The 26,816-nt window shown below is 46.5% G+C and overlaps 1 protein-coding gene across 3 annotated transcripts in view; it reads right to left on the bottom strand.

The window, feature by feature from the left end:
- CADM3 (cell adhesion molecule 3) overlaps positions 1 to 26,786 on the bottom strand; it is a 32,147-nt gene extending 5,361 nt beyond the window's left edge. Inside the window, exons 1-8 of one of the 3 annotated variants that reach the window (XM_008064552.2) lie at positions 26,508 to 26,786; positions 8,252 to 8,353; positions 6,080 to 6,220; positions 5,428 to 5,580; positions 4,644 to 4,781; positions 4,156 to 4,326; positions 1,770 to 1,860; positions 1,208 to 1,377 (exon numbers count right to left, since the gene is read on the bottom strand). In XM_008064552.2, coding sequence (XP_008062743.1) covers positions 1,208 to 1,377; positions 1,770 to 1,860; positions 4,156 to 4,326; positions 4,644 to 4,781; positions 5,428 to 5,580; positions 6,080 to 6,220; positions 8,252 to 8,353; positions 26,508 to 26,589 — 1,048 coding nt within the window. In that variant the 5' untranslated portion in view covers positions 26,590 to 26,786. The remainder of the gene's footprint in view (positions 1 to 1,207; positions 1,378 to 1,769; positions 1,861 to 4,155; positions 4,327 to 4,643; positions 4,782 to 5,427; positions 5,581 to 6,079; positions 6,221 to 8,251; positions 8,354 to 26,507) is intronic. The other 2 variants (XM_008064551.2, XM_021715794.1) reach the window with 2 other exon arrangements.
- Between the last annotated feature and the right edge of the window lie 30 nt (positions 26,787 to 26,816).

Genomic DNA, 26,816 nt, shown 5'->3' with positions numbered 1-26,816 from the left:
AGTTAGAGGTCCCTGTGTCTAGGTTGGACTACATTTAATTTCATTTCCAGCAAGCCCACCCAGCCTCTTCCGGGAAGAAGATGCATTTGCTCCTTCCACCACCAGGCGTCAGCACTGGAAGCAGATATGGTCCAACAGGACTCCTAGGCTTGACTTTTCAGCACAGGGCAGAGGAGAGATCAGCAAGATCCAAGCCACAAGGGCACAAGAACTTTCGCTCTCTGCCAAACACCGTCAGGGTCGGTCTAGAAAGATCTGGGGGCAGAGTCTGGACCTCAGTGCATTGTCCTTGCTCTTGGCATCTTACAATAGCTTTGCTGTGCTGAGGCAGCTCCCACATGCTGAGGTCTGCCCCTGGAGTGGGAATCACCCATCCAGACATTCTGGTCCCAAGAACTCAGGCCTTTTATCCTGGGCAGGCCTGGTTCTTGTACCCCCCCACCTGCTTTAATGGGTGTTTCAAGTAAGGGAGCCTCTGACTTTCCCCTGACACCGTGTTTCCCCTCTATGAGAAAAGATTTATAAGACTTTCTGGCAGGGCCCACAGCCACTGGGATCTTCAAAAAATCCACTGCCAACTCTTCATAAAGAGGCCTCTGTGCCAGACTGTCACTTCTCCTTAAATTGGGTTTTGTTGGCACAGCTCTGAGAAGAACTTCCAAGAAGGAACATCACCAGGTCCCTCTAGAAGCTAGGGCATCTGAGAAAAGATTCTGACTAACCCTCGACATAGGGCAAGCTTCTCCCTCTCTTTTGTCCGAACCTAGGATAGAGTGTCCAAGGTCTGCAGAAAAGAAAATGACAGCGGTCACATGCATTCCACACCCAGTCACAGGAGGAGCAACTCTGAGAACAGCATGTTAGAGAGGGAAATGCATCCACGCCGGCACTTGCGAGGTCCTGGGGCCTCTACATACAGCATCATAACCCTCATCATCAGGTGAGTGCAGGGCACGGAGGACGGCATCACCCAGGCCATCACTGCTAAACAAAGGCAGATGAGTGCCCACCCTTCTGGTGGCTTTTAATGACTGCACATTCTGGAGTGGATCTAGGGCCTACATCCCCAGGCCCTCCAGCAGCGAGCTGGTTTTGCTCTTCTCCACTCCCAATCGCCATATACAGATGCTATCAGGACATTGAAGGAAGAGGATGTGGCATGAACAGAAAAGGACGATCCTGGAGAGCGAGACCAAGGAGGACTCACCATTGACATTGAGAGTGTAGTAGGCCTTGTGGCTGCCCATGTTGCTGGTGGCCGTGCAGCCATAGGTGCCACTGTCACTCTTGTTGAGGAAGGGGAAGATCAGAGCGCTCTCCTGGGTCATCTTCAGGGGCGGCACGCTGCCCTCCTTCTCCCATAGGTACTGCTGGGGGCTGTTGAGGCAGACAAGTCAGAAGTGTTCAAGAGAGCATAGGGAGATAACCAGGAGCAGGGGAGTCCAGGACTGCTGGACAAGCTCAAGAAGTTACAGGGCCAGAGACACAGAGCTGCTCAGAGGGGCGGATAGGCTTGTGGGGTTCATTCTAGGGGGAATGCAGGGATTTCCTAATGCATGCTTCGCTGTAACTTGGCTCCTGCGGGAGCCTCAGGGACTGGCCCCTCCCGACTTCTGCTGCTTTGCAGAATAAACAATCTGGATAGACAGAGCCAGGGAAATGGGAGGCTCAGGTCAGATAGTGCAGGGGAGACGGGAAGAGGCTGCTATATGACAATAACAATCTGAGAGCACGGAGGTCTCCTGGAAGCCAGAAACGGGTCTTCTTACGCTGGATTGCCACGCCCCTCACAGTGCAGCAACAGCTTCTGGCCCTCTCGGGGATGTGGAGGGTCTGGCCTAATCATCGCAGTCGGTGTGTCTGTGAAGAAGGAAATGGTTTAAACAAGAAACTCCCCCTACAGCTTAGGAGATCTCACCCCGCTGCACGCTACCGTTTCTACTCCTAAATGTCTCAGGGGTCCAAGAAGCTGCCAACAAGGATCTTTCTTCCTCTTCCCTCTGAGAGCAAAGAGTGCTATTGCTATTGAATGTGTGTGATCCACTTGTATTTCGACCTCATGCGATAGGATTCCGGAAAGTCTGTCCTTGGGGGGCCCTAAGGAATGTCTTCACAGAAAGCTGAGATGGGAAATAAGAGGTGCACCTGTGCCTAGCAGACTGCCTAGCGCAAAGATGGGATCAAATACATATTTTTGACAGAACAAATAAAATGGAACTTGTCACTTATTGAACTCACAACTTCTCAGTCCTCTCTGCTCTGCAAAGGAGCTTGGGACTGGAAGTAACGCTTGAGCACAAAACATTGCTGTGAATGGTCAGTGCAAACATGAAGTGAGAGCTTTGAGACAACGAGAGATGGGGGTCATATTTTGGCTGCAGAAAAGGCACTGACACAATACAGAAGGGCTCTGTGAAGGAAGAATGGCATCTGCCATTGATGCCAAAGGGCTGCTTGGGAGGCTAGGGCCAGATGGCCACTCGGAACAATACCACCAGATGCTGGTTGGGAACCACAGATAAAGAGGCTGAGCTGCCCCTAAGGATAGAGCCTTCCTTAACAGCCAGTTAATGAACGTGTTTCGAGCAAATCAAATGGGACAAAAGAGAACCAGGCCAGGTGAAAGAATGGATGTTCAGGGGCTCCACAGCCATAGAAACCTCTAGCACAGTGCCTGGAGTACAGTATTTGTTGATTGACTGTTGATCACAGTTGGGCCAAAAGGGTCCCTGGAGAGTAACTGCCAGATGGTCTGGCACCTAACAGGAGTCCCTAGGGCTCAGGCAGGGAGGGGCCCTCTTTAGCTCTGGCCAGGGACCAAGGCTCAGGGGAGGAGCCCAAGGCCAGATGCCTCATGCTCAGAACAAATAATTAGAGAAACACTTTATAACAACACAGAGCTTTGAAGTTGACAGAGTTTTTTTTTTTTTTTTTTTTGAGTTGGAGTCGCACTCCATCACCCAGGCTGGAGTGCAGTGGCACACTCATGGCCACCCCAGTGTCAACCTGCTGGGCTCTGGCGATTCTTCCGCCTCATCCCTCCAAGGAGCCAGAACTACAGGTGCATGCTACCATGCCTGGCTAATTTTTTGATTTACTGTAGAGACGAGATCTCACCAAGTTGCCCAGGCAGTTCTCAAACCCATGGGCTCAGACAATCCTCTCATCTTGGCCTCCCAAAGTGCTGGGATTACAGGCTTGAGTCACTGTGCCCAGTCTAGTTCTTTCACATATATTGTTTAATTTATCCTCATGATAACTTAGTGAGGTAAGCAGGAAAAATAGAGAGATTAAATGCTTTGACCAAAGTCATACAGTTACTAATAACTATAGTTATTATTAACTACAGTTCTACACTACAGTGGTCCTGCTGCTGGAATCCAGGTTGTCTGCCTGCAAACTGAGAGTCTGTTAAGTGGGCAATGATGTCACCCCAGACCTACCTTGTGCTAAAGCTGGAGGAATGGCCTAGCAATGGATTGAACAGCAAATGGAGGAGTACTCAGCTAGGGAAAGATCTCGAATAATGACTCCAGAGGGATTGTGCTTTCCTATCACCTATATTTTTTTAAAATCATAGAATGTAAGACTGAGAAGAAGCCTTAGTGATCCTCACATTCATCTCTCTCACTTACCAAATAAGAACTCAAGCTCAGTGAGGTAAAGCAATTTGCTTAACATCACACAGCCAGTAAGTGATGCTCAGACTAGAAACTAAGTCCAGAAACTCCTATTTTGCTGCAGTTATCACTACAATTTATAGTCTGGCTACATTGCACTGACCTAGTTCAGGGGTTAGCAGACGTCGCACCTGGGCCAAATCCTGCCCGTGGCATGTTTTTATAAATAGAGTTTTATTGAAACACAGTCCAATTCATTTGTTTGCATATTGTCTGTGACTGCCTTCCTGCAGCAACAGCAGAGTTAAGTAGCTGAGACAGAGATCACATGACTCTCAAAGCCTAAAATATTCACTCTTGGGCCCTTCACGAAGAGAGCTTACCAGTCCCTGGCAGAGTCCTGCCACTCTTCATCTCGCTTTTTGCCTGTTCACTTATCTGTGCATGTTGCTTCATGCACGGTCACCTGCAATTTCCTGTTCCCCACTCCCCATTGCATACTTCGTCCTTCTTCACCCTCAAGCTCACAACATACATAAAACTTCAATGCGTTGAGAGGTGGATCTGTCAGCTCCCTTTAGAGACTCGTGGTTCACAGAGCACACGATGTTCACTCCGTCATCCTCCCGGGTAACCTGGAACCTCACTGAGCTGCTCACAGTGAAGGTTTTACCATTGGGGTCTTCCTGTATTTCAGTTGGTTCTCCTACAGTACAAAAACAGACAGGTAAACACACACACACACAGACACAGGCATGTACACACACACACATACACACACACGCACACAGAGTGGGTCCTAACATATAGATATTGTGTGAGACCCACTGCAGACATACAGATGGTGAGTCAACCCAGACAAACTTAGAAAATTATGAAACAAATACACACAGGGAGAATATAGGCCCCAACACACATACATACATGAATGTACACAACACTTCTGTCATTCCCCTTTTCTCCTACTATACCATGCCTTACACAGACATGTGCTTCTCTCTTGCTGAGGCAGGAGGTACTCACCATGAAGCTCTTGTTCACCCTTCCTCCAGGTGAGCTGGGCTGCAGGTTTGCTCCCAGAAGACTGACAGTGTAGTGTGGCTGTATCCTTTTCCCGTAATGAAGATTTGTAGCCAGAGATAACGGGCTTCTGTGGAATTCCTGCCATTGATAGGGGATGGCCAGGGTAGAAAGGAGAGGCACCATGAGGTCACATGTCGGCTTTCCCTGTGAAGATGGCCTCTCTAGGATACCTGGGTTCCACTTTGGTTTATGATGAGTAGAAGACAAGAGAAAGCATCCTTCTCTTTGATCTCCTCCCTGAGGAGCTCTGGGAGAAGGTATGGTTGGGGGAAAATCCACCATACTTGAGATATGATACATGACCTGTCACCAGATAAAGCACAAGTGGGCGGCTCAGGGGAGCAAAGAGAAAAGTTGAAACACAGGATGAAGATGAGGATGTGTAAGCAACTGGGTGCTTATCGTGGAAATTTTAATTATACATTGCATGCACACCTCATGCTTCCCTCAGGTAAACTCAGAAGGTGGGTACAATGGACATGATCACCCCTGTTATAAGGTAGGAAATTCAGGCTCAAAGACAGTAGGATGTTTGTCCTAGACCAACCAGTAAGCAGAGCAGAAAGGATTAGAACCCATTTCTTTTTGCATTTTGTCCCATTGCAAAGGAACTTTTCCAAAGTGCTTGGAGCCTTGCCTGGCTCCAGGCTGCTTCAGGGACCCACCTAGAGAGGTTTGTTTTCAAGAAGCATGCTGTGGAGACACTGGGGTTTGGAAGCCTCACCGAGCACAGTGACGAGGGACTTGGCAGTTCTCACAGGCATAGTGAAGATGGAGCAGGTGTACTCGCCCTCGTCTGCCAGGGCCACATTGCTGATGCTGATGCTGAGCTCGTGGGGAGTGGAGCTAACCAGTTGAATCCGATTATCTCGAAGGGCTGGAGAGATTGGGAGAAGTGGGAGCCAGGTTTTTGCTGGCACCTTCCATGTTTATCTTCCAATCCCAGGCCAGCTTTTTGGGGAAAGGGATCTAGTACAGCGGAGTGAGGGAAGAACGACTGCTCCTGAGTTTGAACAGCCTTTAGGTCATCTGGTCATCTTTCTGGGTCTTTAGGCATAGTAGCCTAAGAGATACTCAGAAAAGGAGGTTGGATCTTGTGCGCTTCCTTGTGAGACACCTGGGGCCATGCTGGCATCAGCTGCCTATCAGAGCTCCTTTGTGGTGACATCACTCCAGGACCCTACAAGACTATGCATGTCCTAAATCCTAGCTTGTAATACTGGAACTAGCCAGGAAGTCCATGGCTTGTTGCATCCCTAAGTAGTATACCTCCATGTTTCTCAGACTCTGGACTACAGGGTAGTGTCCCTCTGGCTCTGCAGTCCCCTTCTCCAGCCCATGATTCCCAAGAAGAAAGATAACTCATGGGATACTACCTCTCTTCTCCCCAAAGTAGAGAGTCTGCTGGGCAGGGTTAGACCACTGCAGGGATGAGTCCTCATGATCTTTCACTTGGCACTTGAGCACCACGGTGCCACCAGCCACCACTGTTTCATCAGATGTCCAGGGCTGACTGTCTGCAGGAGTAGAGCAGGTTTAGTTTCCTGAGGAATCCCTAGCCCCACCACCCATTTTAGGACCAAAGTCCACCTTATCTAATTCAGACCATCCAGGGCCCTGATGTCCACAAGGTCTCTGTGTCCACAAGGTTTCATGGAGAAGGAATAGAGGTGGTGGTGGTGAGGGAGGGGAGACAGACCTTATTTTTTCTTGCTTTGAATACAGAGAAAAACAGATAGTCACTTGTTGAATGGTTGCTGAATGAACGGACAGAGCCACAGACACTTGAAAGAATAAAAGTACCCCAAATCTGCACATATCACTCCACATGTGTCTTTTTTCATATGGTTCTACCCTTTATCTTTTGAAAACACACATGCATATTTGTCATTCTATGTTTTGCCTTCCTGCCACCACCTACATCCAAGAACAAGAACAGGAGAAGCAGTTGTGACTAATAATCCCAAAACTAAAATGGGGAAAAGGCCAAACCAGCCCCTGGGTTGTACATTCATCTACACAAGAGGTAGCTGATAAAACTGGAAAACAAACAAAACATAAAGATCGAAACATTTTTACATACTTTTCAATGCTTCTAACAATAGCTTGCCTTTAATTGTCAAGTCCTTTAACATATTCCCTTTGGTAATAGCACTACCCGCCTCCCAACACACAAACCCAAGTCGCCATCCTGATGTCATTTTAAGAAGTGAAGGATTAAGGTTTTCCTGTCAGTTGATGAAAACATGTTTTCTAATCCTTGTCTCCTTAGTCAAGTTAAACAAAACAAAACTAATAAGGCATCTTGTGGACGAGGCATTTTAATCTCAAATGTGCCTTCTTGTCAGGCCTACCTGCGACCCTTCAGACACTGACATTTGCTTTCTCCTCCCAATATTGTTCCATGTGTCCCACAGTATGGGTTTTGATTTCCAGTATTGATTCTCTCATCTTCAGAACTGATTTTCTGTGACTCAGTAGCACTGATCTTCACAGAACAAACCTAAAATAGAAACACCTTCCAGCTCTGATTCTAAAACATCGACAAAATCTGTTCTAAGGCACTAAATTACTTCACCAACATTGTTTATATCTAAACAGGAAACCAGGGAACTTATTTCCTACGTTCCCCTGTTGAGCACTTGAAAACAGTTCTATGCTCCCTTTGGCAACTGCCGTGCACTGTCTGCTATGTCCTTTCTTTCTTGGTCACTGGAAATCTACTTGCAAGAAATATCCCATGGCTGCTCCTGCAGAGCAGAGTCCCTGAGGCGATAAGGCACGTGTGCTGGGGTTGATACCAAGCATGGACTGTTGGAGCTAACTGTTCCCAAACTGGAACTCAAAGCCTGGTGGTTAGTTTCAACGTTTAGAATCATAAAATTTAGGACTGAGGGAGATCTTAGGGATCATGGAATCCAATTCTTTCATTTTACAGATGTTGGAAATGAAGCAATGGAGATGCAATGATTGTCTCAGTGCATTCTACTAAATCAAGTTAGGACTAGAACTCTGTTCTTCTTCTGTCTCTTGATGCAGCGCCTTTTTCACTAGACTGCTTCTCAAGTAATCATCTAAGTTGATAATCAAAACTATGGTTTTGATATTAGTGTGCCAGGGAGTAAGCTGGCTGAGTAAATTTGGAAGTGATATATTCTTAAAATCGCTCAATAAACAGTTGGGGAAACGTTTCCACCAATTTTTGATGAGCCATCCCTTTGTCTCTGGCTCCTTTTGAAGAATTCCACCTTGACCGTGTCCTTCCAGGGCCTCTTCATTCTGATTAATATATTTTTCCTAGAATAATTTTATTTTTGGAAAGAGGTTTAAGGTATTCAGAGGTCTCTGTATTGGAGTGAGGGAAGACGGAGCAGGTGCAAGAGAAGTTGGTGGTGCAGACTAAGAACTAAAATGTCAAATGGAAGAAGGAAGAGTTGTGTGGTGATGAGGGGAGTGAGAATATGTGGCGAAGGCAACATGAGCGGGAGACGACGTGAGGATGAGTGAAGGAACTGAGGGACACTGAGATGAGGGGCCTGGATTCTCACCTTGACTGGCCAGCATGTCAGGGCTGCTCCAGACTGTGGAGCTGATGGCCTCGTCGAGTGGAGCCAGAGTTCCCAGCTCCAAATCCTGCTCCTGCCAGTAGCCTGGGGAGAGAATCTCCATCAAGGATAAGCCCTACATATACACTGCTACAGTTGGGATTTCTGCTTTCACTGTTGGGGGTGTGGGAGAGGCTGGGCTCCCATGGAAGGTAGGTTCACCAGGATACCTAAGAGAAGGTAGGTTTCTCACAAAGGGGAGAATTAGCCAGAACTTGAAAAAGAATGTGACTTCTCTTTGGGGGTAAATTAAAGGAGGATGCTAACTTCTATCAGTCGATCACAGAACGTTAGCGCCAAAGACATCTTAGAGTTCACCCGGCCTAGTTCTCCCATTTCATAGAAGAGGACAATGAAGCCCAGAAAGATTAAAAGTGACTCGGTGAAGGTTACTACAGAAAAATGAAAGATAGTCAAAGAGTTTTATTCCTTATCCAGGACTCCTTCTGCATATTATTCACTAAAATCGCTACATAGTTAATAATTACAATTGTTTTCACATTTAATCCTTTTAATAAACCTGAAAAAGAAGTACAGGTGCTTTATCTTTTCTATTTTGCAGAGTGGAAACAGCATGAAATGACTTGCCCAAAGTCATACAAATAAAAGAAAAAAGACGAGAAATCAAATGAATGATTTCAAATCCAGAGATCTATTCGATTCAAGGTGAGACCGTCACCACTGAAGAAAGAGATCCCGGCTAGGGCGGAGAGTGGCACAGGCCTTCCCAGATGGATACCTTCTTCGGGGCACTCACGTTCTCCACCCTCAGTCCCTCCGTAGCACCGACTCTGCTCCCTCCTCTGGCACCACAAACAGAACCTCCTTCCAAGAAGGTAGCGCCCTCGCCCTTTCGAGCGGCCCTGTGGTGTCGGAGACCTGTTTCCTCAAGCCAACCCGAAGAAGCGGCGGGACAAAGAAACTCGCCCTGCAAGTCTTTTCAGGGTCTCCCGCCGCGGCGCCCCCAGGCAGCCAATCACGTGCGCAAGATCCAGTGAGGTCACGAGCTGCAGAGCGGAGCCCGGAGCAGCTACGCGCCTCGTCCCGGGAGCCCCGGAGCCCTTCGGCCCGTCCTCCCAGCTGGGGAGCGCCAGGTGGGAGAGGGGCGGGCGAACGGGGCGCTGGCACCCAGACCGTGCTTGGGTGGGGGTGGGGGTGGGGGTGGGGGTCAAGACTCCAAAGAGACGCGGGACAAGGAAGCTGGGTTCGCGAAGAAGGGACGGGACGGGAAAGAGAATTGCCTCACCAGAAGGAAAGGGAAGGGGCAGGAAGAGGAGGAGGGGTGAAGGGGGTGCTGGGACCGGGAGAGGGCGCCACGCTTGGATGGGAGTGGAGGTGAGGGTCCAGGGTGGAAAGAGAAGTGGGGCCAGGGAGTGGGATCCTTGAAGAAGGGACGCGACTAGAGAAAGAACTGCCTAATCAGAAGAAAAGGGAAAGGGGGGTTGGGAAAGGGGGGTTGGAAGGGGGCGAGGAGGGCTGGAGAAGTAGGGTTGGGAAGGAGGGGGAGGGAGGGAGAAAGAGGGAGAAAGAGGGAGGGAGGGAGGGAGGAGACAGAGAGAGGAGACAGAGACAGAGGCTGGAGAGAGAGGAGAGGAGAGGGGGGCGGAGAGGGGAGGAGAAGGGAGGGGAGGGAAGGAGGAGAGTCAGCGATCCATGGAGCTCTTTCCCTCTCTACTGTTTCTCACAGACGTGTTCCAGGAGATTTGCGAAATTACTCTGTTCTCAAACAGGAGAAGCACTAATGCTCAAACGTGGAGAGTAAAGCAGAGAAAACAGAAAAATTGCAACAGGTAGAGAAAAGTTGGCAGAAAGTGGGGAAGGCGGAGGGGTTAGTAGAAAGAGGCAAGAAAGATGAGAGTGGGAGAAAGGGGACGAAGGAGGGGGTCAGGCTGTCGCATCCCCCAGAGGCTTCCCTTGGGTGCCTACCCTAGCCCTGCCCTCACCCTGCTGTCTTCTGTGGACATCAAGGATGGAGCCAGTCTGAAGTCGGTGAGTGCTTCTCATTCGTTTCCAGGCTGTGTGTCTGTGGGTGCACGTCATCAACACACAGGAGAAAGCGGAGATGGTTGTGCTCATGCTTGGGGTGGTGGAGGGGCAGGGAGAAGCCAACAAGGGGTCAATACTCAACCCCACAGTACTGGTACTCAGTGCACAAACTGAGCACGAAGTAGGCCTTTGCTCAAAGGAAAGGAGGAAATCACCATCGCGTACCTTGGTACTGGACTTTCAGTTTGCAGAGTGGATTTTCAACCATGAGTTCATTTAATCTCAAGACAACCTCAAGAGATCAGCAGCCAGATAGAATTGCTTTCTGAGAAGAGTTTCAGAGAGGCTCAATGACTTGCCTAAAGGCACACAAATAGCACACCTCTCAAGAGTCCTTTTTCTCTAGCAGAGTTCTCAAAGCTTTTTCAACAGCCTCTGTTTCTTACAGCATTCCGGCGTGATTTACCTGTTTAGTTATCAGTCTCCTCATCCAAACTTTGAGCTGGTTAAGAGCAGGGAGCTTATGTTATTCATCTTTGTATCTTTAGCAGAGTCCATAGTGGGTTCTCAGTACATTTAATTGGCTCTGGTTATTCATTCAGCCACACTTGGCACTGTGCTATGTATATTGTTAATCAGGCTGAGCATGTATTCTGTCCAACAGCATGGGCTGTCTTCACTCTCCTGCTTCTTCTTTCATCTGTGCTTTTTTCTGCATCCTCCTCAGTTGCTTTTTTCTTTGCTCATATATCTTTCATCCCTCCCCTCCTCCTGCATTTAGTAGACATTTTTTTTTCTGCCTAGGATGAATAAGTGAAATAGTGAATGTAGGTCATTCAAACCAAACAAAGTTGTCCAGATGAGGGGACTAATAACTAAACAAACAAGCTCCAATATTTGGGGGCATATTTTGGATGTGTATGATATATTGCATATGCATATATGTGCATATTATTGCCTCTGTAAGTTTACAGAAAACTTACTCTGGTTTGTAGCGTTTTAAGACTCTGTTTAAGAGGTGATTGACTTTTTCTCCCCCAGGGGTGACATTTATCCCTCTGATTTTGAAATGCATTTATGATGCCGTATCGCCTCTTGAGAACTGTCTGTTAATGCCTGAAAGTTTTTTTGCCGTTTTGTAAAGTTGTAAACTTGTATGGTAAATTCTGAATGACCACTCCCCAGGGAGTGGATGAGTGATTATAATGCTATCAACAGAAACAAGGATAAATAGCAGAAATGATAACCTGGACTGTGAAAGGCTTGCACCTTCTTTGGCTTCAGATTGTGGCAATCACTGATGACCTCTGCATGAATTTCCTCAATGAATTCAGACTGGAAAGGAAAACTTAGGAGTGCTCTGAATAGGCGATATGGAATTTGAAGTGGAAATAGTAAAAAAATTCTGCTCAGAGACATTGGAAGGAACTTCTGTCATGTAGGCCAGACACTGAGACCACACAACTGTTAGTGAGGGAAGGACCAGGTTGCTCAGGCAGAATAACAGTGAGGAAAACTTCGTTGTTATTAGTCATATTTTCCCTGCTTTCAAACTGTCACTGACACTCCATTTTCTGCAGATAACAATCAAATGTGTTAGTCTGGCTTCAAGGTCCTATAACGTCTGATGACAACCTGCCTTTCCATTTTGTCTTTTTTCAACTTTACCAACTCCATATTTCACACATGTGATGCTATCTGGAATTCTGTCTGTAAACTCTTTGCTTTCCTACATCTGTTTATTTTCTTACAATAACTGTTGAAAATGCCTTTCACCCACCTTCACACATCTAAACTCTGCCTGTCCTTAAAGCCTACTTTTTGTGGCACCTCCTTCAAGAAGTCTTCCCTGATTGTCCCAAATTGAAATAATTTCCCATTCTCTGAGTTACAGTACTTTATCTGCTTTTCTTAAATTATACATCACCTTCTACTTTGTGCTGAATGTTTGGCTGCCCTCCCAAATTATAAAGATTTCATTGGTAAGGTCTGATTCATTTTGTGTTCAGTACTGGCCCTAGTACAGCATATTGCACACAAAAGGTGCTTAATAAATATTTATTTATTAAATGAATCAGACTCTAAGCATCTTTTACTGTAAGAAGTAGGCTCCAAACCTGCCAGTACAGAGGGAATAGCAAACCAAACAAGATAGGAAGAAATAAGCTAAAGAACCAAAGAAGAGGGTGAGTCCATCCAGAAATTCAGAGGGAATTGATATTTATCAGCATTTTCTGTATGTCAAGATCTAAGTGAGGTGCTATATATTCATTATTCCAGAACAACCTTTTAATAAATAGGTATTATTGTGTAAGTACATGCTAAGGCTGAGTTAAAGACCTTTCTGTATGATGCATCTGATAAGTGTTGGGACGGAATGGACTTTAAACTTAGATCTCTCCGACCACCAAGTCCAGGCTTCCTGCACATCCTTACAATACTGCTTCCCTCTGCAGAAGCGTGTACTTTGTGTGGTGGTGGGGTAGGCAGTAGAGGGAAAAATATTTCTTTTTGCATTGCTGGCCAGGGGAGGTTCACCTAAATAATATTCATAACACTCACTTGGAGTATGATAAAATTAAGTGTAGCAAGTTGGAAATGAGTGCGTGTGGTGGCAGTGCTTCTGTGATTTGTACCCATTGAGTTACGTCTCTAATTGGATTTTTTTTAATGTTCACCTATACTTTTGGGGCTATTTCAGGCACCTCTAAGTGCCTTACAAGGGACTCTTCAGTTAGCCAGAAAACAGGCGTGTCTAGTCAAGAATATCAAAATCCCCTTACGTTTTCATAGCACGTTGGCACCTAGGCTGAAAACTGAAAAATTATCTTCTTGTTTGCCCTCAGTTGCTTTGGGGATTTCTTAATCCTTGGTTTATTTACCCATGGGTTCTGGTATCTTCAGGATTCCCAGCATTATAAAGGACAAAGTAGCCCTTTCACCCACTGATTTCCTTCTGATTGATTGTTCCTATTAAGAGTAGCAGAGTTGGGAATTGGAGACTTACCAACGTGCCTCTTTAAACATGCGTTGGCACCTGTGATTCAGCTTTTCACCCGGAGCACGGGGCCTTGCACATAGTAAGGGCTCAGTAAATATTTACTGAATAAATAAATGAATGATTCAGACAAATCAAAATGCACTGTCTCCAACTTAAGTAACTGGAGTAGCGTCTATGAGAGTATGGCCAGTGTAACTCCAGATTGCTTGGTTGACGTATCTTCTCTGCCCTGTCTGTTTAGGGGACCCACAACCTATAGGTGTTAGGTGTTTTAAACAGAGTCACAGGTGCACATTTCAGGCGGTGGGACACAAGGACAGAGCTCTTCTGCCTAGCCACTACTGACCTTGCCAGTGTTTGGGTCTAGAGCCCCCCTTCCCCAACTACAGAAAAAGATGCAGCTCCCTGAGTAGGAGTTGACGATGATGGTGATGATGATGATGATGACTCAGCATTTCTCTAACTCCAGAGTTGAAAAGACTGCTCATCCCAGCCTACTTGCTATTTCTCACGACTACCATGACAGGTGGGTGGAGGAGTGTTATCTCCAAGAGAAAAACATATTGGGGGCTGTGGCCCAGAATACTGAAGGGACCCACTTTTAGAATGGTTTATCTGCATCCATTGCTGGGCTCTTTGTCTGGATTATGTCATTCTTTTTCTTTCTTGACCCCAGCTTTTTAGTGCATTCTTATGTAAATTTGGATCATACACAGGATAGGATGGCCATGGCAAAAATCAGAATTAGAACTCAGCCCCTGAAGATCATTTTATGCTCGGAGCCACATTTTTCTTTGACAGTGAATGCCTGATTGTGCACTTGGAAAAAAAAATTGGACCAGTTCCATCTGATCCTGATTTAGGCAAGAACTCTAAGATTTGGGGAGTTGCTTTGACTTTAGAGCACAAAACCTTGATCAAAAGGGACTTTCAGTTCAGTTAACTTCCTTCAGTTGCTCTTGGGCAGTCAGAAAATGCACCAGAGTTACTGAAGTCACTGTATAGATTCTTAGTCTAAGGCTTTGATTGCCTGGGTGTCAAAATATTCTCTTACTTCCTTCCCTCCATTCCCTCCCAACTGTGTCTGTACCCTCCTAAGTTCCTATTTCCCTAATATCCACAGCATCAAGTGCAAGCAGACAGAAGCTGAGCCATAGAGGTGGGAGTTATTCTGTCAACTGGGACCCTCTGTCTTTTCAGGTGTTTTTTTTTTTCTTCTCTTCTGTTGCTCTTCAGGGAAGGGCCTCTGTCTCCTCACAGGCAGCAGGATCTCCTTAAGGATCTCCTCTCCTTGCCCGTGATGTGCTTCAGCTCACATGCACTTCAAAACTTCGGAGCTCAGTCATGCTTCAGCTGCCTTGCCTCCCTGATCTAGGCCTTCTCTCCACCTCGCTGCCCCTTCCATTCTCCTTCTGGCCAGGCTATTGAGACCTTGCTCCTTTTTGTTCCTTCTCTTGGTTATTCCTGTTGCTGTCTGTTTTTTTCCTGCTGGACTCTTGTTTATCAAGCAGCCTCTTGGGTCCAAAGTCACTACTGTCTCCCAACTTTGCTCTCCTGGGAGGCATACAGGATATAAGTGAAAGTAGATGGTGAATCAGGGTAGGGAACAGAATCATCACTGTGAGAAATCAGTAACGTGCAGATTAGCCCTTAGCTTGGTAAAGCCTGGGCCAGAGATTCCAGATATATAGAACCAGGGGTCCTATACAATTAGATTATCAAAGAGATGTAGATTTGGAAGAGCCCTGTTCCCAGTCTGTGCTCACACGGGTTTACTATTGCACCTTGCAGACATTTTTTGCTTCCAACCTAAAAGCTTTTGTTTCCTGGGCTTGGAATGATGTGTGACTAGGCTTTTTCAGGTCAAATGAAGAGGGATTCTTTGGGGTAGTTGACTAGCTTGTCTGTGTGAGTGTTAAGGTAGTGTTAAAATGAAAAACTTATCTTGGTATTAACCCTCAGTTCTTAATGAATAAACAAATGGTAATTCCAAATGTTTTTCCATATCCAAATGTTAAGAAAAAATCATTAAGAAAATGAAAATGTTTTTCCTATCCAAACTTTAAGGTATCATGAATAAATAATAAATATACTGTTTATATGTCCTAAAATCTTGCAGCCAACCTTTGCATGTCTACTGACTCTTCATGACCAGAGGTGGTTATTCCTAAGATCTTTTGGATTCTATCAGAGGATGGAACTAATGTCCTCTCTGACTCTCTATTGCCCAAGTTCAATAATTTTCTTTTATGAATCTTAGAAGCATAGACTTTTAGAGTTGACAAGGATTTTAAGTAGTGTCCAGTCCAACCCTCTCATTTTAAAGATGAGGAACCAAGATCCAGAGTGGTTTAGGAACTTGAGCACAGTCACACAGGCAGTTGGAGCTGTGGCTGTGACCTCAATCTTCTGTGTACTCATTGACATTTTGTGGCAGTGCCTGTGGACTAGCTAATTCAGAAGTGCACTTGCCATTGAGTGTGATTTCACTTCCCTTGACATCCACCCTACCTACTACCCACCTCCCTGTATGTGGCAGTGAGCAACACCGGCACTCCAGACCTCAAGGGAAGTAACTCTACTAAATTCCTGGCAGGCTGGAGAAGTTGGAGAAAGGTGAAGAGAGAGTCCCTAAAGATGGGACAGATGACATCTTCACAAACTTCAAGGCCTTCCTGGCAGATTCCAGTTCCCACAAGAGAGGAGGCCGTAAGGCAGAAGCCACTGCCATCTCCTTGGTAGTGAAAAGGGTGACTATGCAGATGGGCCATATGTGTGCATGCATGTGCATGCGTGCCTGCTTGCTGGCACTTGCATGATGGAGAGCTGTGGGGATACTAACCTGATTGTGAAATGGGAGACAGGGGCTAGAAGAGAAGAAAGAAAAAAAGCAGGGGGGATGTGTCCTATTCTTGAGCTAGAAAGAGAAAAAATCTGGAGGCCGAAGTGGGCTTATGGTAGGCTGGGGGGGGCTCAGAGACTTAGTTAAGATTCCGAGGAGCAGACACTGGGAAGTGGGTGGCAGAGAAGGAGGTGGGGACAGCTGTTGCTTTGATTTGCTATTGAGTCAGTGTTCTCAGTGCATTAGCACTAGGAGGGAGCCCTGGGCTGGCCCCCAACCAAAACAAGCCCCTCTGCAGCCAACACTGAGTTGTAGCAAGGAGAACTGCAGTTGGGAGTCAAAAAAGGAAGAGGGTTTGATCCCAAAAGAGCCTCTTCCTTGCCTTAGCTCCTTACTTCTAGGTTGGGCTGTGTGATCCAGGAAAGAGTCTAGCGTTCTGCATTACAAGGCTGAGAGGGCGGGATAAAGCTGAGCACAGGTCCTGACTCTCTTCAGTAGTTTTGGGGTAGACTTTGAGGCCAGGGATGAGAACAACCCTGAGCCATGTTAGGAATGTGTGTTTACCCCATCTCCTCACTCCCCTCCCGCTGTGATCAGATACTTCAGAAATCAGGACAGGTGTGACTTGAGATCTGCATTCTGATGCCACAGAAAGTTGGGAGGCCAGACTTTGTCTGAACTCTTAGCTTCTCCATAAACTGAGTGAAGGGATTGTATACCCTTTCCCTGAATTTGTCTTGCTGCTTTCACACATATGTAATAGAACTGGGGGAAAAAAATCCCCCATCTTAGAAGAGTACTTGGGAAGGGAAACAGAACAGAGTCAAAAGCAGAATTCAGTTTAGCTCGTTGGAAAGGGGTGGAAAATAGGGACTGGGAATGGGTCAGAAAGCCCAGAAAATCAGGGAGAGGTAAAGAATAGATTCTCTGAGGATGAGACATCTCTGCCTGGGTTCCAACTGCTTGCACACATTCTCCAGGGTCTATCCCAGGGCCTCAATACCTGCTTGAGTGCATGGATGGACTCCCTTTCTCAGCAGGCTCTGGCTTATTCTCCTTTGCTCTTTATGCTGCACTTTAGGTATTTCAGGCTGATGACTTGGTGTGGTGGGATAACAATGCTGTGAAAAAGTTTAATTTGTTAGAAGTCAAGCAGGAAGGCATTCATCTCTGCTGGTTCTGATTTTCCTGACTTGTTTTTACTGTTTCCCTTCACTGGATGATCAGAGTCAGTGTGTGGATGACAGGTTCAGGGCAATGGTTAGGAGCATTACATGAAGAAAAATGTGTTCCGCTCTACACACCCATACTACTCCAGTTTCACGGATTTCCGCAATCCTAACTGAGATTTAGTCTCTTTCCTCAATTCCTCTCACTTTAAAAAAAATCTGTGTTTTTAAAAATGTGGCACATCATTCACGTTAGCCTTACTTTGTATCTTCCTGGGAATTTAACTCTTCCTTGAAACAGAGACATCCTCCCAAGCCTACACATCTCACAGTCTCCAAAATGGCAAATAATACTGTTCTGATGCAAAGAACTCTTCCTCCCTTCTTCAGCCTTCACTGAGTGTCTCTTCTTTGGTGTGGGTAAACATTCGCTTTTGTTCCCTGAGTTGCATGCATATTTCGACTTAGTTACCCTCTTTCTTTCCTCGGTATGTGCCTTTCCAAACACACAGATAACACATGAAGATTCCCACTATTCATATTTCTGTTTTTTTCCCTGACATAAACACACAGATTTTATTATGACCCAGATACAGAGCCCTTTTCACATGCCCATATTAATCAGAACCCCTTACTTCCAGAAAACCATATGGCTTAAACTCAAAGATTCTCCCTAAAGCAGAATTCAGGCTCTCTCTTCTGCTCAAACTCCCCAGGAGAGGGCCAGAATTCTCTACTCTCCAGGGCTGAGGCTCAGTCCATCTGTCACTAACATTGGACTCCAGGGCTTGGAAACCAGGAAAGAGTTGGCATTATGCAGCAGTTGAGGATAGATGAAAATATGGAAGGCCCGGGGCTTAGTGGTGGTGATTTTTATATTTGTGTGAGATTACAGGATAGAGATTAGGGGGAGAAAGATATAATATGTGTTTGGAAAGATTTCATCCTTGAGAAGTAGAGTAAGAACTAGTGAGTGCAATTGTTCCACAGTAATTTTTTCACTTGCTGGGCAAAACATGATTAGGAGCAGATGGTAAAACTGGTCCGTCATTTTATAATAACTCAAGAACCCGGTTCCAGGCTCTTCAAAGACAGACTGCTATGCTGAGTCCCAATTTACCTGTCATGTGCTTATTGAAATCAGAGTTGGAAGCAAAGACCCAGGGCATGGAAGAGGAAAAACAAACATACAAAACAAGAATCTGCATATTCCGAATGAAATCTGGTGTTGGACGTTATAGTTCTCCTTTCTACCTAGCCAATATCTGGGACTATATGAAGAAAGGAGAGAGACAAGCAATGGCCAGTTTAGAGATGGATGGTTGATACATCAGCCTTCATTTCTTTTTTCTTTTCCCTAGGGCAAGGTGATGCACCGACCTTTCTGACCCTGAACTGGAAGTAAATGAGCTAAAGGTGCTTATAATTAGCAATCAATACACAATTAGTGTAAGTCTAGCTGGGGAAAGGTGAAACAAATCCTTAGAAAAGACAACATTTTAGTTTGTTCTTTAAGTTATTTAGCTTTATCATTCTCCTGGAGACCTCCAGGAGAAATATGGAGAGAGGCGAGAGGGTTAAAGAATCCTAGAGGTAAGAGTTCACACAGAGGGATGATATATACACTGAACAATATGTTGGAATTTCTGCATTTGAGTCCTTTCTGAAACATATCTTCTCTTCTCAAGAACATGGGCTCAGGAAGATGAGTGCACGAGAGACACTCCAGCTGTTACTGTAACCCTAATTCTGTCTTCCTGAAGGCTCACTCATAGAGATAAATCACTTCCATTACCTGTCCTTGAGGAATGAAGTTTCTCCTTGTTTCAAATAAGGAAATGAAAGAAGGGTCCTGGAAATTCATTCTGGAAGCCTGCCTTTCCAAATAGACTGTGCTGTAGGTTATTCATAAGTATTAACTCTTATAGTAAATATTATGCAGAAATTGACATGAAGAAATCAGTATTTAGGGGAAGAGAAGCATTTGAGTTCTGATGTGAAGTGAGGAAAAGGCTGGCAGGGGCTGGGCATTCTCGGCTCCTTGCCACACTTGACATCATCAGTTTATTGGCAGATACACACAAAGCATAGCAGAGTTCAGTTTAAAGATAAGTCTACTGAGACATGGCCAAGGATCCAGACTCTGAGATGAGATGGATATATTCGAGGCTATTTAGTTTTGTACAAGATGGTTGCAAAGGTGGAGGAAATGAGTGACATTTGTTTTCTATGCCTCTCATATATCAGATTCCTCCATTGTTTATTCTTTTTTTTTTGAGTTGGAGTCTCACTTGGTTGCCCAGACTGGAGTGCAGTGGCCGCTCCCGGCCACTGCAGCCTCGCCTGCTGGGCTCCGGCGATCCTTCCGCCTCAGCCTTCTGAGTAGCCAGAATTACAGGCATGCGCTACCATGCCCGGCTGATTTTTTGATTTATTGTAGAGATAAGGTCTCGCTGCCCAGGTGGGTCTCGAACCCGCGGGCTCAGGCAATCCACTCACCTCAGCCTCCCAAAGGCACGGGATTACAGGCTGAGCCACCGAGCCCGGGCTCCATTGTTTATTCTAATAACCCACTATTATGTATTGTCTTTGTATTTGCTAATGTTGAGATAAAAGAGTAAAAAACAAAACAAAAATAAAACAAAAAAACCCCACCAAAACAGGACAATTGGAGTTGGTTTTCAGGCTCAGAGTGTTGATAAGAGGTACATGCTTATGAGCTGAGTAGGACTCACTTTGCAGTCCACACTTACAGTATATATAGTTGGCCTTCTATATCCATGGATTCCACATCCATGGATTCAACCAACTGCAGATCAAAAATGTTTGAAAAAATTGCATCAACACCAACAAGTAGAAACATTTTTCTTGTCACTTTCCCCTAAACAATGTAGTATAATGACTATTTACATAGCATTTTTATTGTATTGGGTATTATGAGTAATCTAAAATGACTTAAAATATACAGGAGGATGCATAGGTTATATAAAAATACTACTCTATTTGTTATCAGTCATTGAGCACCCTTGAATTTTGGTATCTGCGAGAGATCCTGGAACTCATCCCCCATGGATAATGAGGGATAACTGTATGCCTATCATATATGAGCAATACTATCTAAATCCAGAACACAGCTATTTTTAGTTCTGTTTTTAATCTATGAATCTAGATATGGTGAACCACCCAGCTCATTTGAGGCCTTTTGAGGTCACTGTAGGCCCTAATTTTCTGAGCATCTAAAAAAGCATGTCTAACACTTATTTTTTACCCTGAACATGACTTGCTCTTCTGTCCTCTTTCTACAGTTGATTAGATTGCTGTGAAGACTGCTCCAATCTAAATCTCCAGGTATTTTTCCCCCTTCCTGGTGGAGCAGGTCAGGGACTATAACCAAGATCACATGTGGATTTCTGGTGGGGGGCAGGGAGATTCCAGCCCTGTTCTGAGGGTTGCACTGGGAGAGTTAAGAGATTAGGGAGCTTGGTGGTGGAACAGGACCATGGAGAGCAACAAGAAAAGCCTGGAGTGTCACTGTCAGGAGCTAGCACCATGGAGAGCTCAAAGCACAGGTAGTTTCACAAACAGGGAACTGGAATCACTGGGTAAAGCAGCCAGCTCTCGAGCACACAGACCAAAATAAGGCATTAGGACTTCTATTAGGATCACTCTACACCCATCATTTGCACTGAAAAACTTCCTGAAATACTTTGTTTGAACCTGTCCGATATACACGCAAGAAACTGTGTTAAAAAAATGAGGACCACCACCAGACTGAATTTGTCAACATGCGTTTCTGTGATTATGTCAAAGACCTAGATATTAGTGGTGATGAAAAGACTTCATAAAGGGGCTTTCAATTTTCTACAATTTCTCGTGAACAAAATGAGGCTCGACTTCTAATGAGGAAACAGAGCCTATGCCCCTTAAGAGACAGTAGGAAATGAGGAAGTCAACGTGTATACTATCAACAGGTAGAGTATGAGATGTATCAGACTCAGAGTGCCCTAGTATACCCCAAATTTCTGTTAATAATCCAGACTTGATCACACCTGGAAGAGAGGTATGGGATCATGCCTCCTAGGAAGGGTATTGTTTACAGGACTTAGAGGCTTCTGTATTTATTGGGAAATTTGGTGAGACTCTGAGGGCTTAAGACATTTTGGCAAAGAGGAATGATCCTCTCTTCAGTCCTTGCTGCTTCAGTGAAGAATATGTATCTTTACTGATCCTCTATTGTGTAAAAATCTCAACAACTTCACGTGCTCAAGACTTTTGAGAGTTTACCTTCTCGGTAGAGAAGGGGTGGATCTCCTTGTCATATATAACAGGATTGGATTGGGTTTTTACTTAGGTAGTTACAGGAGCCCCAAGTATCCGCTGGTGCTGACCTTGTAAAAAAAACCATCACTACTGCTAATCCTCGAGGCAGAGACAGGTGGTTAGCCCTGGAGACTTGTTCTTCTTCATTTTACAGTGACACAAAGTGTTTATACTTAATTTGACCAAGCTCTCAGAAACAGAATCTTTTTCTGATTGCTTGCTTCTCCAGGCTCCTTTTTGGAAGGTTTGGAAGGCTTATTTCTCTCTGTCTCTCATAAGCATTTCCATGTGGATTGCTGTTCTCAGAGTTTACTGGTGGACCTCTAAAGCATGATCCCATATAGGAAACAAAATGTTGCAGTATATGGTCTATAGCCAATGGTATGCATGAAACATTAAATTATAACATGAAAATAAAATAAGCTATAATTACCAAAACTTTTTAATAACTTTGGATTTTTCATTCAGTAGTCAGGAAGGAACTGGTCTAGGCCACAGCTTGCCTTCAAGGAGAATCTGGAACCTAGATCACCATCTGTGGGTGAACTTTCATTACTGAGAATTAGATAACAAGAAAGGGATTGTTGAGCCAGTATACAGTTTCACTGGAGTAGAAAACAACAAAGAATGTGACTAGTCATGGCCCCAGGGATTTTATATCTCTGATGATATTTGTGGAGATTTTTTTTCCTACCATGTGACTTAAAGAAAAGCAACTTTTGATCTCACCCTACATATTATTTAGACTACAAGAAAGCAGTAACATCAAGGAGTCCCCAAAACAAATCTAAGAATTTATAGAACCATGGCATAACTACCCAATCTGCGATTTCACAGTGACCAGAATACCAAGACAATGCTGTCTGTGGAATTTTCTGGCTGCATAACTATGAGTCACTCTAAGTGAATAGTGAATATCTCCAAGTAGCCACTCTTGAAATTAGATTTGGGCCTCCTTTCTTCCTCAGTTGGATGAGCAAGGGGAGAAAGCCCAAGGATAGTGAGTTGACTCCTCCTATCAGTCTAGGGCAGAGGATGTGGAACTGAGCCTCAGAACCCCAGATAGTGCCTTAAGGATTACAGGAATATGGGGAAGCTGATAAGAAGGAGGAAAGGCTACAGCTCTTACTTCTCTCAAGAGCAATTTTCCTTTGATCTGTTTTACTTATTTGTTAAAGGGGTTTCACATCTTTTTTTGTTTTAAGCAAAGTGAGAAAACCACTGCCCTGGTGGAAACCATTAAAGCCAACAGTGCTGTTCAGACCTAGGGGAAGGCTTAGAATAGATGTTTGGCATAACTGCTTGGTAAGCAGTTGACAGTTTAAAGACTGGGCCCTACATCAGACAGACTGGTTCTTCATGGAATTAACTAAACTCTATTATGCTAGTGTCTCTCTGATAGTCTCAACTCTTCTGTGCCAGAAAATGCACATGTCTAAAGGGACAGCATATCTTTCCTAGGAGTTACAGCTGCAACTAGGAGAAGAACAGGATGGAAGCAGAACAGAACAGTTACAGCTGCAACCGGAAACAGAAACTGGATGGGGTAGGTCTGCCAAACAGATCTGTAGGCAGCACTAGAGTGAATGCCTGCTAGACTTCTCCGGCACATTGGGCATGAGCTCCACACTGGGCACCTGGCCAGGGGGTTGCAGAATGGATGGGAGTGGACAGAAGGTCATTGGAAAGGAAAAGATATTCATGTATGGGGCAGTGTAGTCCAAGGTTACATTGCTATAACCTGGTCTAAAGCAAAGCAAAGCTATCCATCTATCTGTCTCTACCCTAGGTCAACTCACAGAGTACTGGAAATAACTTGGGATGGGAGAATCCAAGAGGCTGGTTACAATGTTGAATGTCGAGGTGCTCACCAGAGAGATGACCACAGGGAACACTAAATTCATAGGCTTTTGTATCCCCTAAACCTGGAATTGCCAACTTCTGCCAATACCAATGGAGAAATGTGAGAAGCAAGGGCAAGTGGCAAATTCTGAATGTCTTCGCCATTCCTAAACTTCCAGCTACAGCACTAATGGCCAATCTTAGATATCAATTGCTTGTCCTTCTCCAGCCTCTCAATCCCTGTTCAGTCTTATGGAGCTTAAACAATTCATGCTGTAATACAGGGAACTATATACCTAAGCCACATATGAAGTTTGTTTTCTTTACTGTAAATGGAAATTGCCACCCTAACCACCCTACCACAACACCATTGACCATTCAAGCACCAGAAGGGTATCTTAAGGTATCTTGTCCTTAACCTTCATACCACATCTCTCTTAATTTTGGTCAAACATTGCTAGTTAAGATACGTACTGCCTAGTTTTCTGCCCAGGGCCCCCAGGCCAACTCAGGGGAACTAGACATATCTTCTGCACGATTCTGGTCAAAACAGCCTCCAGAATTATCATGCTTGAGCATTAAGTCTATGCATCTATCTCCCACCATCAGCACTGGCCTTCTTAGATCCAGAAACTAAGGGTTAGAACTAATTTAAGATAAAAGATATTGTGGATATGCCTCGTGCTTCAGTGTGTCCTGAGATACTGCACACCACACAGATATCCACTGTCTGTAGAGATAATGTTCTACAAGAAAGATGATGCTTGATTTGATTCATCCTTGAAAACAAACCCCTCCTCCCGTCTCCCACTTCCTGATCTCTTCTCTAGATATTCTACTTTCAGAAGTTAGTGCCCTTCACTCTTTCTCTCAAGCCACTGCTTTGACATGTATCTAAATATGAAGATAGAGCATTTTTCCTCCTCTCAACTTTAAGCCTGGATGGGGGCTGGACCCCCAAGTTGAAGACCAAGAAAGAATAATGTAGTTGGTGAAGAAAGACTTGGCCAGTATACTGATTTACTCTAAGTCTCTAGTTAAAAAATATATATATATCCTAGAGTAGAAGAGCTCACAGCTTTCTGGATGACGTCTTCCTCTCTTTTTAGGTTTCAGCCTAGCACTATCAGTCTATCAGTTCCCATTGCTGAACAGTTGCAGTTTGGGTCATATATGCTTCTCTTTATAAAACTAACCTAGCAGGTTGGGAAGACTAGGGGCTACAGTTCAAAGTCAAGGGCTAATAGGACGGTCATTACTGAGGCACAGACATCCAGAAGCCTCTCTCTACTTGAGCCTAGCCTGCTCTCCCTCAGGGCTCTCCTCAACTCCTCAGTGAGTTGGGTCACCTGGGCAGCTCTCTGGGGGAAAAGGGATTCCATGTAGGGAAAGAAGCAGCTGTGGTCTCTGTGGCGACTGGGGCGGGAACTCCCTTTGGGTGAGGTGGGAGGAGTCAGCCAGACAGCTGTAGAGAGGGGATCCCCAGGGTCCCCACACCAGGGAAAGCTCCTTTATCATGATGGAGACAGGGCTGGGGAAGGAGGTCAAGTGAGGTAGAGCAATTATTCCTCCAGCACCCTGGCTCTTTGCCCTGTTTTCCTCAGATGAAATTCTCTACATCATCCTCCCCAGTTTCAACCCCTCCCCTCTCCACCCTGCCCCGCCCTGTGCCCATCCCTGCTGGCCACTGGGTCCATCGCCCAGGAGCCACCTCCCCTTTCTCCTCCCCTGCGGTTCTTTCTGTTTTTCCTTGGCATCTGGCCGGGCATAGCCACCATCCTCCCCCTTCACTCTCCCCACTTCCCCTTTCATTCTCCCCACTTGCCTTTGCTCCGCAGAGGTCCCGTTCCCTTTCCCCCCTCCTCCACCCCAGCTCTCCTCGACTGGGCGGAGGGAGAGAGAAGGATGCATTCCTTCAGTCCCTCACTGCTGTCCTCCTTCCTCCGGGGACCTGAGACTCTGAGCTGTGGTCCCTTCCCTGTCTCCCTACAACTGCCCCACGCCACCCCCATTAACCGTCAGCAGCCTTTGCGAAAGCTGAGGTGCCCCCACAGCGCTGACCTACATAGCCCGGCCCAGGGCGGGAGGGGCTCTTCCCCAAGTCCCCTCACCCCGGCCCCGCCTCCTTTCTCCCCCGACTCCCTTCCTCCGTCTCTTTACCGTTGCCAATCGACGGAGGTTGGAGTTCCAGACTGGGGCAGAGAGGCTGGGTATGCTACCTCACCCGAAATCTGGGGGAATCGGTGTGCAGCCCAGGAAGGCTTCGGGTTTTCCACGCATCCTCCTCCCCAAATATCTTGATTCCTTCTTTTGCCCAGCCTCCCGCCCTCCCTCTCACCCCCCTCTGCTCCCGACTAGGTTTCTTTTCCCATCTTCTGCCACCGCTAGGGATGTTGCCATCCTGGGCCCCTCCGCCCTGTGTTGTTGTTTTGCTCCAAGGATGAGCGCCCCCTCCTTTGCCCACGCCCCCCTCAGCAGCCTCACCCGGGCCCCCTTCTCTGCCCACTCGGAGCTCCGCCGCGGGTGGGGGACGGGCGGAGGAGCAGAAATGTTTGCATACAGCAGTTTGGGGGATTGCACTGGCTACCCAACCCCTACAGACAGACATACACAAACACCCGACACACGCCCTGCCTGAAACAGCGACAAATCTCACTCCGCCCCCAACACACACAGATACAGACATACACACAGATACTGACACAGAAACGCAGAGCCAGACACCAACACAGACGCGCGCGCACACGCACGGGCAGCCGCACATCCAGACCCGGCTGCTCCGGACGGACAGCGGCCCCGAGACCCACGCCCCGGTGCACACGCAGACACACGATGGTGTACACGGGGATGCACGCGCCGGCGCACCCCACAGTCCACGCAGACACGGATGCTCAGAGACAGACACAAGGGTATCAGCAGCGGTGGCGACTTTAACCCCCGCTTCCAAACAAAGCCAACAGGCTCCCTCCGCCCGGCGGGCCGAGCCCCCGCCTCAGGTCACCCCTCACCTCCCCTGGCGCCGCCCCCTCCCTCACTCACCGTCCTGGGAGAGGTTGGCCCCACCGGGCGCCCAGCAGCAGGCGAACAGCAGGAGCAGGAGCAGGGCGACTGGGGCCCCCATCGCGCTTCCCGGCCGGCTCCCTGGCTGGGCGCTGGCGAGCCTGGGTCCCCGGGGGCTGGCGCGGGGGAGCGGGCGGACGACGACGCCGGCCGAAAGGGCGCCCCCCCGAGCCGCTTCGGAGCCCGGGGCCGAGGTGGGGACCGGGAGGGAGCCGGCGCTGCTGCAGTCGCGGGGATTAAATAGGGCGCTCGGAGCAAACCATTCGGCTGGAGGTGGAGGGGGGTTGG

This window comes from Carlito syrichta, unplaced genomic scaffold, assembly GCF_000164805.1.
Source record: "Carlito syrichta isolate Samal-C Ts95f unplaced genomic scaffold, Tarsius_syrichta-2.0.1 Scaffold307691, whole genome shotgun sequence".
Taxonomy (NCBI): Eukaryota; Metazoa; Chordata; class Mammalia; order Primates; family Tarsiidae; genus Carlito; species Carlito syrichta.
This window is presented reverse-complemented; position numbering and strand designations above follow the sequence as displayed.